Raw genomic sequence first — 15,544 nt, 5'->3', positions numbered from 1 at the left:
GCTTTTGCTCCCATTTCATGAATGTACAACTTCAATCAAAGACCTATGAGACTGGAACACAAACAAGTTGTATCTCCTGACTCTTGTTGCAGCATAATAATAGTAATAGTATAACATATTATTATAATAACGTAATAATAACCCCCAGTGCAGCTTACACTGGCGAATGAATGATAGGTGGTGGTCGGAGGGGCAAATTGGCAGCCAAACCTCCGTCAGTTTAGCCCAGGGCAGCTGTGGCTACAAATGTAGCTTACCACCATGAACGAATGATGGGTTCTCACTTCTCTGTGAGCGTTTTGAGTATCTAGTTGATAGAAAAGCGCTATATAAATCTAATCCATTATTATTATTGTTATTATTATTAGTGTACATCAGGAGTGTCGAAAATTATTTCACCGAGGGCCACATGCTAAAAAGTCAAAAAGATGTTGCTATTTTTAATTTTGTAAACAGGCTAACACCAATCCAATATAGATGTGTTACGAAATATATACGCGGCAAGTCATAGCAAATCAATATTCCAACTTTTTCCCTCATTTTTGCAGTTTTTTTGTTTGTTTATTTATTTTTTAGAAAATATCGCGAGCAACTCAAAAGAACTCTGTTGGCCCCAATTGGACCCCAGGCAACTTTGGAAATCCCTGGGGCCGTACTTATCAAGCTTCTTAGAGTGCCATTTTACACTTAAGTCCTGAGAATTTGCGAAATTTAGTCCTACTCTCAAACTTAAGAATGAAAGCTTTTTATCAACGTTCTTAAGTCTAAGAATCACTCCTACTCTCCACGATATTTAAGAGACCTTCAGAGGTGTCTTAAGTGGTTAGGAGTTGCCAGCAGGGGATGGCACTGAGGCGAGAGAGACGTGCGCCAACGTTCAGGGAACGGAACAATGTTTTTTTTTTTTTTGATGACGAGCAGCTGATCAAACGGTATCGTTTAGACAGAGCGGATATTATTTTTGTCACAGATTTAATACTTTTCGATTCCTTGTTGATTTCTGCATGTGTCTGCAGTGGGCTAGTATATATAGAGCCACCCACACCAGTTTCAAATTAGTTGCCTAATTAATGAATTGGAAAGAAAATGTTATGACAGTAGCGTATGTGTGTGGCCGTGAGGTGAGTGACGTCAGTGAGTGTGTGGGCGAGAGAAGAGAGGGAGCGGTAGCGTGAGTGCCGGCGGGGACTAGTTTGTTTTGTATTATTTTGTAGTTTATTGTCAAAATATACACTCCCATTGTCCACTTAAATATTTCCAAGATATTTCTTTATTCTTAGACAACGGATTCCCTTCCGTGATTGGTCATTTCTATGGACACAGAAATGACGTCACCTAAAATTGCGTTTACGGCACATAGTAATGTCGTAATTCAGCTCTGAGTGTGACACTTAAGATTCAGTCCTACACTTCGCTGAAAGTGTGAGTAAGACGCTTGATAACTAACTTTTAAGTGCAGCTTTCAGCGAAGAATTTATTTACTCTTCAGTCAACACTTAGCAGACTTCTTAGGAGTCATTCTAAGAAGCTTGATAAGTACGGCCCCTGGTGTACAGAATATATTGTACAAAATGACTGAAAACATTCTAGTTCCTCAATACTCACACACTGCTCACCTTTTGAAGACATTTGGAATGCTGAGGATGAATTAAACCAGATAATCTGATTAAATCTGAACGACCGTCACTCCTGAAATACGTGATGTTTTTCCTCAGTCTCGACTGAAGGTATTATTATTATAGGATAACGTTAACATTATGGAAGGCCTTTTATCGTGACTAGTCAAAGACACACTTAGTACAGTAGAACCTCGATTGACAAACCTCTCTATTGCTGGGATGTTACTGACATCACGTCCCGCCCAGTAAATACTGCTGCCGGTCATGCTAGCTGTTCTCAGTGGGTACTAGGCGCCATTTAGCCTTTCTCAAAGAAAAAATGCCCTATGCTTGTGTTGTTTTCGGCTGTACAAACCGTTTAAATCGCAGAAAGGATCAATGTTGTTACGTTCGTGCTTAAATTGGTCTCAAAATAATGCTGCAATATTGTTCTTTATCTGCAAATATATATATCGTCCAGAAAAAATTGTTATTGGCTCAGGCTTCTTGATACTCTGTGGAAATAGTCAAATGTTCCAAGTGCACTGCTTACAATTCCATATTGAACACATTTTTGAGGACATTTTTTGGTGTGCATATTAGCACCTTGTTTATTATAGGATAGGTTTTTCATTGCCGTTTTTGTAGCACAGTTTTTTTTTTATGCTGCTCAATGTAAATGTTTAGTTACTCGTTCATAGAAAATGTGGGCAAAAACAAAAGTGTTGGACTTTTTTGTGAACAGCAATTTATTGTTCATTGTTTTGACCTTTCAGTGATTCTGTTTGAAAAAGATCCACTGTTGATTACAATAAAAAAAAACATGTTTCTCTTAAAGGGAAACTGCACTTTATTTGGAATCGTTCACAATCATTATGAGAGACAAGAAGACAGATTTTTTTTAATGGATTGTAACTCGTAAATAACCGTAAATAAAAGTACAAGTACAATACAAGTAATGGAAGGTCCACTATTCCGCCCATAAATCCCTTTAAATAACCTTTTGTTACGTCTGGGTCGCATGTTTATGCGCAGGTCGTTTCCCCAAGATGCAAACGGACGATCCGGAAGCAGCGTGCAGGAAAGGAAAACATTATTTATTCTAATAGATCAGGCAAGAAAACAACAACAGAAAAGCGTGCTGATTGCACAGGAAGCTAGGCTAGAGACTTAACTACAAACTAGCCAAGAGCAGGAGAAAGAAGTAAGGGAAACCAACGTAAGTGTAGCGTGTAGCAACCAAAACATCCAGCCAGAGTGTGGCGAGAAGCAGGAAAAAATAGTATATATGTCATGTAGTAACATTCATAATAACATGTATTATATACATGATGTAAGTAACATATATATATATGTAGTATGTATATATTACATGTTATTATGAATGTTACTACATGACATATATACTTACATCATGTATATATTACATGTTATTATGAATGTTACTACATGACATATATACTTACATCATGTATATATTACATGTTATTATGAATGTTACTACATGACATATATACTTACATCATGTATATATTACATGTTATTATGAATGTTACTACATGACATATATACTTACATCATGTATATATTACATGTTATTATGAATGTTACTACATGACATATATACTTACATCATGTATATATTACATGTTATTATGAATGTTACTACATGACATATATACTTACATCATGTATATATTACATGTTATTATGAATGTTACTACATGACATATATACTTACATCATGTATATATTACATGTTATTATGAATGTTACTACATGACATATATACTTACATCATGTATATATTACATGTTATTATGAATGTTACTACATGACATATATACTTACATCATGTATATATGACATGTTATCATGAATGTTACTACTTGACATATATACTTACATCATGTATATATGACATGTTATCATGAATGTTACTACATGACATATATACTTACGTCATGGAGGTGTTTGGATGTTTTTTTAGGGGCTTTATAGGCAGAATAGAATGTCTACCATAGGCTGTATTGTAAGAGTACTTTTGATCGCATGTATTTAATATTTAGAATGCAAAAGAAAAAATGTGTTCTTGTCTTACGTAAGGATTGTGACTGATAGGCAACATTCCACAAAAGTGCAGTTCCCCTGTAATTATTGAATGTATTCTTCTTCTTTGGATAAATGACATTGTGATATGATTCAGACCCGTTCCAGGGGCACAAGGCTGAATATAATCATAGTGGCCGAGGGAGCCAATGACAGGCATGGGAAGGCTATAACGTCTAGTTATGTCAAGGATGTGAGTACCCAAATGCAAAGAAAGGGGAAGCCAGAAGCACGGAGCCCTGACTAAAGCACAGCAAGCGTCATCCTCCATAGGTTCAGCTTCAAAAGATCCTAATCGGAGTTTGTATATCCAGTGTACTGTTTTGCTAATGTGATGGCAGGACAACAAGGAGAATTGATTGTTTTTGGTTGTCACGATGAAAGTGACCACCGCCGTACGGTCCCTGTGCTTCTGAAAGCCCTCGTAAAAGCCACACTCTCAATTTTTCTGTCATGCTGTCTCTCCACCGCACCTGTAGAACCGAGCAGGGATGAAAAGGCTGAATATCATAATAGTAGCGGAAGGGGCGATTGATGCTAACAACAAGCCTATTACCACTGACTTTATTAAGGATGTAAGTACGGTCTTCTGGGCTGTGTCTACTACTCCACTTTCTTGCTGCCCTGGTGTGGCTTTGACTTTGTCCCTGTGTTTCTGGAATGCTCTGTCAGACACTCGTAGGGTAAGGCCGCTTTCAGCACAACCCCCCCAAGTTTTCTTACTCTGCATTAAGACCCCACCAAAACAAGTTGTATTCATGCAAAACTACTATATTGTGTTACTTTAATTATTGTACAACTATGTGTTATTCTGACCCTGCACCGTGGCTCCTCTGAATGCAACCTTTTCATTTGTATCCAGATCTATTTTTGCAATGTGGAGTTCAGGTCCAACTAACATGACTGAAAAATTAGAATGGCTTGCTTGTGCTTTGCTGTTTCCCCTCCTCTGAAGCTTTTCTATTGTGCTTGTGTTCGTGGTCTTTGTCGATATTACAGTGGAACCTCTGAGGTTGAACACAATCTTTTTCGGGACTTTTTTTTTGACATGCCTGGGGAAGTAAACTAAGGTAACCTTAACTAAACACAATACATTTGACTCAGCCCATGTCTTGCTTGGAACTAACTCATTCATGGACGTGTGTTCATAACCTGGAATGTCACCAACGTCACCCACTTGGTTTTTGTATCTTCTGCATTCTTTTGGTCTAATTTGAACAATTTAAACGGGAATAGCAGATCCATTCTATGTGTCATACTTGATCATTTTGCGATATTGCCATATTTTTGCTGAAAGGATTTAGTAGAGAACAACGTCGATAAAGTTCGCAACTTTTGGTCTCTGATAAAAAAAAAACCTTGCCCCTACCGGAAGTAGCGTGACGTTGTCAGTTGTTCACTCCCTCATATTTTCCTATTGTTTTCAACGCAGCTAGAGCGATTCGGACCATTACCCCATTAATTTGAGCGAGGATGAAAGATTCGTGGACGAGGAACGTTAGAGTGAAGGACTAGAATGCAGTGAAATACATATTTTTTTTCGCTCTGACCGTAACTTAGGTACAAGCTGACTCATTGGATTCCACGCTCTCTCCTTTTTCTATTGTGGATCACAGATTTGTATTTTAAACCACCTGGGATACTATATCCTCTTGAAAATGAGAGTCGAGAACGCCAAATGGACATTCAGTGCCTTTTATCTCCACGACAATACATCGGCGAATTGCTTTAGCTACGAGCTAACGTGATAGCATCGTGCTTTAACTGCATAGAGAAACAAAATAAATAAACCCCTGACTGGAAGGATAGATAGAAAATCAACAATACTATTAAACCGTGGACATGTAAATACACGGTTAATGCTTTCCAGGCTGGCGAAGGTTAACAATGCTGTGCTAACGACGCCATTGAAGCTAACTTAGCAACTTAGCAACCGGACCGCACAGAGCTATGCTAAAAACATTAGCTCTCCACCTACGCCAGCCAGCCCTCATCTGCTCATCAACACCCGTGCTCACCTGCGTTCCAGCGATCGGCGGAAGGACGAAGGACTTCACCCGATGCGTTTGGCGGCCCGGAGACGTAGGAAGTCAAGGTGAGGTCGGCGGCTAGCGCGTCTGCTCTCCAACAAAGTCCTCCTGGTTGTGTTGCTGTAGTCCGCTGCTAATACACTGATCCCACCTACAACTGTCTTCTTCGCAGCCTTCATTGTTCATTAAACAATTTGCAAAAGATGTCCAGAATACTGTGGAATTATGAAATGTAAACAGAGCTTTTTGTATAGGATTCTACGGGGTACCATAACTTCCGTTAAACTGACTTCGTCACGCGCATACGTCATCATACCGCGACGTTTCAGCCGGATATTTCCCGGGAAATTTTAAATGTCACTTTATAAGTTAACCCGGCCGTATTGGCATGTGTTGCAATGTTAAGATTTCATCATTGATGTATAAACTATCAGACTGCGTGGTCGCTAGTAGTGGCTTTCAGTAGGCCTTTAACGGACAAAAACTAACCTGTTGGCGCGCTTATTAGAGATTTTTGTAAAGAACAAGTGGAGCTACCCAAGTGAAGCGGGAAAGAAAATGTTCTTATTAAAACTGCCCAAAGTGTCTTTTCCTCACTGACAGGGAATGTCAGTGCTGGGTGACACTTTTCGTCACACCGATGTGAGGATTGAAGGCGCTCCAAATGGTAAACTATCGTAACCAAAGGCCTGGTAAAATGTAGCGTTCAAAGAAGCACTTTTTTAAAGTCAACACGGCTACTGTCAACAACTCTCTTTTTCCCACAAGTCACACACCCTCGGCCTGCACAATAGTAGTGTTTGGCGTCACATCTGGTCCACTACATCATGATCTCCTTACGATTGATGAATGTTACGGTAAAAGTGTTGAGATTAATGACACTCATTTCTAACAACATGCTAAATTACCATTTTGTTTTTGATATGTGGAGAGCACCACTGACTCGGTTTTCTTTAGACCCCCAAATGACTAAATACACCCCGGATTTAAATCCACATCTTTGGTTAACATTCAAGTTTAGGAGACTTGCACAGCTCCAGATTGGCTGTTGCTTATTTGCTGAGTTCGGATGATTGCACTAAAACTGAATGATGCAGCAGAGTTATTTGCAACTAGTGGGAACGCACCCTCTCAGGTTCAAACACCCAACTATTATACAAGACAAGAAGAAGGAATCACGCAGAGACAGAGTTGAATTTTACTCATGAGGAGAGACGTATGGGGCTGTACACTCAGTTACAGTTCCACCCTACGCTCTAAGGTACAGTCCCACGTGCTCCTCTATTTATTTGGGAGGTTCCTAGTTAACATCACTGAGGCTGCAAGCAGCCCCCAGTAGACACAATGCATGATTATTCAGAATGGAAATGTGCTGACACTCGTGATTTCGCCCTGTCTCTGTCCTGTCCGCGCCAAGGTACTCGATGTCCGTCCTTGGCTGTCAGCAGGCAGGGTCTGGAAACAAACTGCTGACAAGAGAAAACTTTGCAAAGCAAGACCACAAGTTGTGTCTTTGCACAGATAGAAAAGTACAACTTCAGCACAACTGATAATAACTATAGCAACGGCCTTCAAGCATAAGAGTTGTGTGATAACTTATACATAATTATTCTAACAACCTTTTTTTTGCCATTGTAACATTATCATTTATCAAAGTCAGCCACTGTAAATATACAACTCCGAGATAAACTAAAAACCCGTCACACTTGATGACGCCTGATGTGTTAGGAAAAGGAGACTTTTTGAAGACAAATCCATTTTATGCAACCTAAGATTCCTAAAGTCATACATAGTGTGTGTGCATAGAAGTTATCGCCACTAAAATGAAACTTTTAAAAAACGGTGATAGGTGTACAGTGTCGCTTGACCCAAACTGCACATTGAGACGTGTGCACCGCTATCACAATAAGGTCCATTTTTGGTTCTGTGGTCGTCATCTCTAGGGTTGGGTATCGTTTGAATTAGAACGATTCCGATTCCGATTCTTTGTTTCGATTCCGATTCCTGACGATTCTCGATTCCGGTTCTTCTTGTACCATGCCGGGATCAATGTGTTTGACAGGTAGTCCCTGGAAGGTGGTATGTATTTTGGGTTGAGAGTTTTCACCATATCCCTGCAAACATAAACAAACATGTAATGTTGCTGTTACTGTTTAGCCCAGTATCAATTAGCTTAGCTCTAACGTTATTGCTTAACTAACCTAAATGTTGGAGATTCCACCTCTGAAAAGGGATGCAGTCTTTTGACTATGTGTGCAGTGACCTTTCTGTGGCACTCTTCCGTCTGTGGCACCGACATCTTCCCCATTGCCGCTACGGTGAACGGAGTACGCTGAGCACATCGCGGAGCCTGGCTAGCAGGTTGTAAATTGTCTATGAAAAAATACGCGGGCTAATTTGTTAGCTGCCTCGACGTTGGCGCAAAACACATTATTTATTGCATATATATTGTTTTACTTACCGGATTCGGACTGCAATGCAGTCACCGAGGTGCCAGGCTGGGCGTCGAAGCCAGAGGAAGAGGCACAGGAGGACGGTCGGCGCAGCGCGTCGAAGACGGGACACGCATTTATTTGTACTCGGAGGTGCTTCATCATGTTGGACGTGCACCCTCCTAAGCACGAAACAGTCCTGTCGCACGTGTTACATTTCGCCGATATTTCATTTTTTTTAGTAAAATAAAGCCACACTTCGACCGCCGACGCCCGCTATCCATGCTTGACTGACTCGCTCGGCTACATAGGCTCGGCTATGCTAACACTTCCGGTCGGCGGACTGGGTATCGAAACTAAGAATCGAAATTTAAACTTTTGAACGATTCCGGGAGAATCGGAAAGTTAGTCCCGGTTCCAATCGATACTCGATACTCGATACCCAACCCTAATCATCGCACATTTCCTCTTTGCCATCAATGGTAATGTGAGCTGAAGTCTTACCACGTCCTGATTGGAAACTTGTGGAAGTCTAAATTGTATAACTTCATGGCATTCATAGTCAGAGGTTCCACTGTGTTTTACTGAATTGTAAACTGTCTAAAGTGCTACTTGTGTCTGTTTTGTCACTTGTGGTGTTATATATATTATATATGTGTGTATGTATGTATACATGTGTATGTATATACACTATATTGCCAAAAGTATTTGGCCACCTGCCTTGACTCACACTTGAATTGCCATCTCGTTCCTAACCCCTAGGGTCCAAAATGATGTCAGTCCACCTTTAGCAGCTATTACAGCTTCAACTCTTCTGGGAAGGCCAAAATGTCCAAAATGTTTTGGTATCCTGGAGCATTCAAAGTTCCTTTCACTGGAACTAAGGGGCCAAGCCCAACTCCTGGAAAAACAACCCCTCACCATAATTCCTCCTCCACCAAATTTCCCACTCGGCACAATGCAGTCTGAAATGTAGCGTTCTCCTGGCAACCTCCAAAACCAGACTGGTCCATCAGATTGCCAGATGTAAAAGTGTGATTCATCAGTCCAGAGAAGGCGTCTCCACTGCTCTAGAGTCCAGTGGTGATGTCCTTTACACCACTGCATCCCACGCTTTGCATTGGACTTGGTGATGTATGGCTTAGATCAGGGCTCACCAACGCGGTGCCCGCGGGCACCAGGTAGCCCGTAAGGACCAGATGAGTAGCCCGCCGGCCTGTTCTAAAAATAGCTCAAATAGCAGCACTTACCAGTGAGCTGCCTCTATTTTTTAAATTGTATTTATTTACTAGCAAGCTGGTCTCGCTTTGCCCAACATTTTTAATTTTAAGAGAGACAAAACTCAAATAGAATTTGAAAATCCAAGAAAATATTTTAAAGACTTGGTCTTCACTTGTTTAAATAAATTCATTAATTATTTTACTTTGCTTCTTATAACTTTCAGAAAGACAATTTTAGAGAAAAAATACAACCTTAAAAATGATTTTAGGATTTTTAAACACATATACCTTTTTACCTTTTAAATTCCTTCCTCTTCTTTCCTGACAATTTAAATCAATGTTCAAGTAAATTTATTTTTTTTATTGTAAAGAATAATAAATACATTTTAATTTAATTCTTCATTTTAGCTTCTGTTTTTCCGACAAAGAATATTTGTGAAATATTTCTTCAAACTTATTATGATTAAAATGCAAAAAAAAAATTGTGGCAAATCTAGAAAATCTGTAGAATCAAATTTAAATCTTATTTCAAAGTCTTTTGAATTTCTTTTAAAATTTTCGTTCTGGAAAATCTAGAAGAAATAATGATTTGTCTTTGTTAGAAATATAGCTTGGTCCAATTTGTTATATATTCTAACAAAGTGCAGATTGGATTTTAACCTATTTAAAACATGTCATCACAATTCTAAAATTAATCTTAATCAGGAAAAATGACTAATGATTTTTATTTTTTATTTTTCAAAAAGATTCGAATTAGCTAGTTTTTCTCTTCATTTTTTCGGTTGAATTTTGAATTTTAAAGAGTCAAAATGGAAGATAAACTATGTTTCAAAATGTAATTGTCATTTTTTTCGTGTTTTCTCCTCTTTTAAGCCATTCAATTAAGTGTAAATATCATTAATTATTAATAATAACATAGAGTTAAAGGTAAATTGAGCAAATTGGCTATTTCTGGCAATTTATTGAAGTGTGTATCAAACTGGTAGCCCTTCGCATTAATCACTACCCAAGAAGTAGCTCATGGTTTCAAAAAGGTTGGTGACCCCTGGCTTAGATGCAGCTGCTCGGCCATGGAAACCCATTCCATGAAGCTCTCTGCGTACTGTGCGTGGGCTAACTGGCAAGTCACATGAAGTTTGGAGCTCTGTAGCAAGTGACTGTGCAGAAAGTCTTTGCACTATGCTGACCTCTCTGTCAGTTTACCTGGCCTACCACTTGGTGGCTGAGTTGCTGTTGTTCCCTAACTCTTCACTTTTCTTATAATAAAGTTGACTTTGGAATATTTAGGAACGAGGAAACTTCAGGACTGCATTTGTTGCACAGGTGGCATCCTATGACAGTTCCACGCTGGAAATCACTGAGAGCGGCCCATTCTTTCACAAATGTTTGTAGAAACAGTCTCCATGCCTAAGTGCTGGATTTGATACACCGGGCCAAGTGATTAGGACACCTGATTCTCATCATCCGGATGGGTGGCCAAATACTTTTGGCAATATAGTGTATATATGTGTATGTATGTATATATATATATATGTATATTTATGTCTGTATATTGTAGTAGAATCTGTCATACCAGAAGTCAGTATGTTGGTGCTTACAGATTTATTTATGAATTTCCTCACTCTAGCTTGTTGTCAAACGTTTGGGTTTCGACACGCGAGTGACAATCCTGGGTCACGTGCAGCGAGGAGGGACCCCATCCGCCTTTGATCGCATCCTGGTATGTCCGCAGCTTCAGCTGCTGCCCCTTCCTTCATTTTGCCTCCAATCCAGGTGCAGAACCAGTCATTGGACCTGTGACCACTTACAAATAGAAACTAATATTCACTCAGCTCCTTAGAGGAAAGTCAAGCAGTCGTGGGCATTACCCCTGCACTCCCACTGTGTGGTCGGAGAAGTGGCCCCAGGTTTTTATGTTGAGCAGCTGTATAAAGGTAGGGTATTAAAACTAGGAGGAGAAAACCACGAGCTAAATATATGAAAGTATGAAGGATTGAAGCCTGCAATAAGAAGGATTGCAGTCCAAGTGTTGGTGATGATCATGATCTTTCTGTCTGGTGGTGCAGGCCAGTCGCATGGGTGTGGAGGCCGTTCTTGCCCTGCTGGAGACCACGGCCAACACACCCGCCTGTGTGGTGTCTCTGTGTGGGAACCAGTCAGTGCGCTTGCCTCTGCTGGAATGTGTAGAGATGGTAGGTACCAGGTTTGGTTGTCCAACTTTACAGAAAACAACAATTGAATGACTCCAACAGATATAATATGTTCAATATTTACCGTATTTTACTCATTTTAAGCAGCTTCTTTCTACGGTGCGTTTATTTCCGTTTCCATAGCAGACTTCTGGCAACAAATGTGTGTTCCTAGTTTCGGAAACAAACAGGAGAGTGTGTTTTAATCATGGCAGACTTGGTAACAGGCAACGCAGACGACTATTTTTTTTACAAATGAGGATTCACAACTTTATATTTTTGAAGCTGAATATACTGAGAATGAACTATTGCTTCTAGAAGCCAGCACAAAGGAGAGTGAAAGGTTGAAGCAGACGGAAGCCGAGAGAGTGAGGTTGGTGTGACTTAGTCACACTGCAAATGTTGGAACTTTGAGCCAAGCTATGCCAAGTTAATGGTGGGCTTACCCAAATCAACTGGAAACGTCCCCCGGCCAGCTTGACCAAACTGATAACTGTAAGTCGTGTAAGTAACTATAATATTGATCATGATACATGCAGCACATCACCGTACACTACAGTTAATACGCTGTCTAGCTAGCTGTGTACAAACAAAACATGAAATAATACTTTACATATGATCGTTTATGTTTTTCACTCAGTACAGATTAGTAAGTGTCCTATCGCAGTGTTGTGCATTACAAACGCAAAAGTTATTTAGTTGTTGACGCCATTGCTAGCTTATCTCTCGCCGTAGCTAGCTAACTTACGGCTAATACCGTAGCACGCTGATGTGTTAGTACGCTAGACAAATAGTTCCTCAGTGTTCACTCTTACAATAACACAGTTTGGTTATTATACAGGTTACAGAAGGTAAATGAAGTATTGACGGTTTTTGAATGCATTTTTAAAGTGATTTAAAGGTAGACTTGATGGCTAACATTAGCTGCATTGCTAGCCACCTATTTTTATGTTAGAATGCAAAAAACAACAACTTTGGTCTTCTTGTCTTTCATAATGATTGTGAACATAATCAAAATTCCAAAAAAAGTGCAGTCCTCCTTTAAGAGCTTACATCAATTCGGAAAAGGCGTATTGTAGCACAAGCTAAATCTCGCTCTCTTTTTAAAATATCAATAAACATTTATTCAGTTGTTGTCAACGGTCCAAGTTACATTCTAGTGCCATCTTCCTCTTTAAGCCATTTTCTCAAGGTGACAGAAGAACATTACACAACCTGCCTTATCACATAATACCACCAAAACACAAACACTCATGAAAAACATTTTATTATTCATCTATGTGTCGATTTAACTAGCAAACATCTATTGTGGTTCATCCTCGTTTCTAAGAGCTAGGACAGAGGCCACAAATCAATGAGACTTGTTATTCAAATGTAAAATGCAATACAAATCAAATCTATTATTATTATTATTATTATTATTATTATTATTATAGTGTGTCCCACATGATGTGATACAGCTGCTTGTAATTATACATTTGGCCAGCAGGTGGTTTTTCACAAATTCTGGAATCATTTGTCTCAAGTTGTTCAATGCCTCGTCAGTCATCATCTCATTAGTTCATTTGTTTTTTTTTAACATCAAAACAAAGAAAATAACAACCCGTCGTATATGTTTTTTTTCAATAATTGAAATAAAAAATTAAAAAAAGAATAACGACTCGTTTTTTCCCAATTTCCGATTTTGTGCGAGATTGGAAAAATGGACAAAACGGATAATGGGCATTTTCACTTATTTTTTGCAAATGCATGTAACACACCAAGTTCACCTGGAAGTAGTTTTAGGTGGGCTTGGGCTTGCAGGTAAACAAAGGTAGAAGAAGACAGGAGGACCGTTGAAGTTTGTTTGAACCAAGCCAAACATTGAAGATGTAATAAAATAGAAAAATATCCAGTTTTTAGATGTTTGCCTGGATATAGCTGCGATATCCGGCGAATTAGACTTTATATTAAAAGCTGCCATTTCCTTAAAAGATGCAAATAAACATATTTTTAGCGGCCCAGTTCAGAGTTATGTGTTTTTTTTTCGATATTATTTATCTTTGTCACTAATACCTTGGTGATTCTAAATTCACAAGTTATATTGTGTGACTAACAACCTTGGCTACCTTCTACCATCTAGTGGACGATTATGTAACTGCACTCAAAGGCTTTTAGCAGTTTTTACTTTGAGTGATTTTTTTTTTACCAATTAGATTATCCATCCATCCATTCCTTTTCTACCACTTCTACCAAAAAACGATTAGTCATTTGTTTTTTTAGTTTTGTATTGAAAAGTGAATGATGGAATGACATGTGGATTGTTTTTGCAGTTTGTTCATCAGCACAGCTTCACGGTACCAAGTAGTAATTCTGCTTCTTTCTCCACAGACTCAAGAGGTGCAGAAGGCAATGGACGAAAAAAAGTTTGAGGAAGCAGTGAAGCTCCGCGGAAGGTACGACAACAATTGAAATATTGTAAATAGATAGATGGGGGTGGTGGTCTGGTAATGCGTTAAGATCAGGTACAGTAGCACCTCCATTTACATACTTAATTGGTTCTTAAACAGGGTTTTGTACGTAGAAAAGTTTATATTTCGAAGAACATTTCTCCACAAAAAGCATGAATATTGGCTTCCAGCCTCAACAGAAGTTGATATTTTAGTCAAGGTTTGTATTCACAGTATATATCCAGTACTCTACATCACACAAACCTAACATAGATGGACTCTTTTTATTAACTAAGCCAGAACAAAAACTGGTTGAACTGTCCTGCGTACTGCAGCCGCCCTGCCTACACGCTAAGCTTGTTAACGATAAACCGAGGCGACCTGATATCTGATTGGAGAAGATTGAATCATTCATACACTAAATCGACTCGTATCGAATCGTTCATATGCTAAATCGAATCGTATCGGATCATTCATACACTAAATCAAATCGCAAAGAATCGTTCAGTTTTATAAATTAATCGTTTTTGGATCGCATTGTAACCCATGTATTGCGATTAGGGATGTCCGATAATGGCTTTTTGCCGATATCCGATATTCCGATATTGTCCAACTCTTTAATTACCGATACCGATATCAACCGATACCGATATCAACCGATATATGCAGTCGTGGAATTAACACATTATTATGCCTAATTTGGACAACCAGGTATGGTGAAGATAAGGTACTTTTTAAAAAAATGAGTAAAATAAGATAAATAAATTAAAAACATTTTCTTGAATAAAAAAGAAAGTAAAACAATATAAAAACAGTTACATAGAAACTAGTAATGAATGAAAATTAGTAAAATGAAGTGTTAAAGGTTAGTACTATTAGTGGAGCAGCAGCACGCACAATCATGTGTGCTTACGGACTGTATCCCTTGCAGACTGTATTGATATATATTGATATATAATGTAGGAAGCAGAATATTAATAACAGAAAGAAACAACCCTTTTGTGTGAATGAGTGTAAATGGGGGAGGGAGGTTTTTTGGGTTGGTGCACTAATTGTAAGTGTATCTTGTGTTTTTTATGTGGATTTAAAAAAACCAAAAAAAAAACCGATACCGATAATAAAAAAAACGATACAGATAATTTCCGATATTACATTTTAACGCATATATCGGCCGATAATATCGGCAGGCCGATATTATCAGACATCTCTAATTGCCATGCGAATCGAATCGTCACGATTTACATCTCTACTGCACGCACACACACTGTCACTAGCCCTGTGGCGCACTCAGTTTGAAATTGCAAAAATCTTTAACTTAAACAGCCAATGATTTGTCATAGAGAAATAAAATCCACTTTACCTTGTCGGTTAATCTCGGTGTGCAACAGAAGGGAGGGGAAGGAGACAGTGTCGACAACGCTGTGGATACTTCCTGCATGTTTCAAACGACACATGGCCAGTCCATTAAATTCATTTTGAGCGAGCAAAACTAGAAACGTGCTCGAAAAAAGGCTGAACTACTTCTAAAACAGACTAA

At 38.9% G+C, this 15,544-nt stretch overlaps 1 protein-coding gene across 5 annotated transcripts in view; it reads left to right on the top strand.

The window, feature by feature from the left end:
• LOC133629702 (ATP-dependent 6-phosphofructokinase, platelet type-like) overlaps nucleotides 1-15,544 on the top strand; it is a 70,343-nt gene that overhangs the window by 17,884 nt on the left and 36,915 nt on the right. For 3 of the 5 annotated variants that reach the window (XM_062020611.1, XM_062020612.1, XM_062020614.1), the window contains exons 8-11: nucleotides 4,187-4,282; nucleotides 11,017-11,109; nucleotides 11,456-11,581; nucleotides 13,949-14,013. In XM_062020611.1, coding sequence (XP_061876595.1) covers nucleotides 4,187-4,282; nucleotides 11,017-11,109; nucleotides 11,456-11,581; nucleotides 13,949-14,013 — 380 coding nt within the window. Of the gene's footprint in view, nucleotides 1-3,804; nucleotides 3,901-4,186; nucleotides 4,283-11,016; nucleotides 11,110-11,455; nucleotides 11,582-13,948; nucleotides 14,014-15,544 lie in introns of all 5 variants that reach the window. The other 2 variants (XM_062020609.1, XM_062020610.1) reach the window with 1 other exon arrangement.

Source organism: Entelurus aequoreus, linkage group LG15, assembly GCF_033978785.1.
Source record: "Entelurus aequoreus isolate RoL-2023_Sb linkage group LG15, RoL_Eaeq_v1.1, whole genome shotgun sequence".
Taxonomy (NCBI): Eukaryota; Metazoa; Chordata; class Actinopteri; order Syngnathiformes; family Syngnathidae; genus Entelurus; species Entelurus aequoreus.
This window is presented reverse-complemented; position numbering and strand designations above follow the sequence as displayed.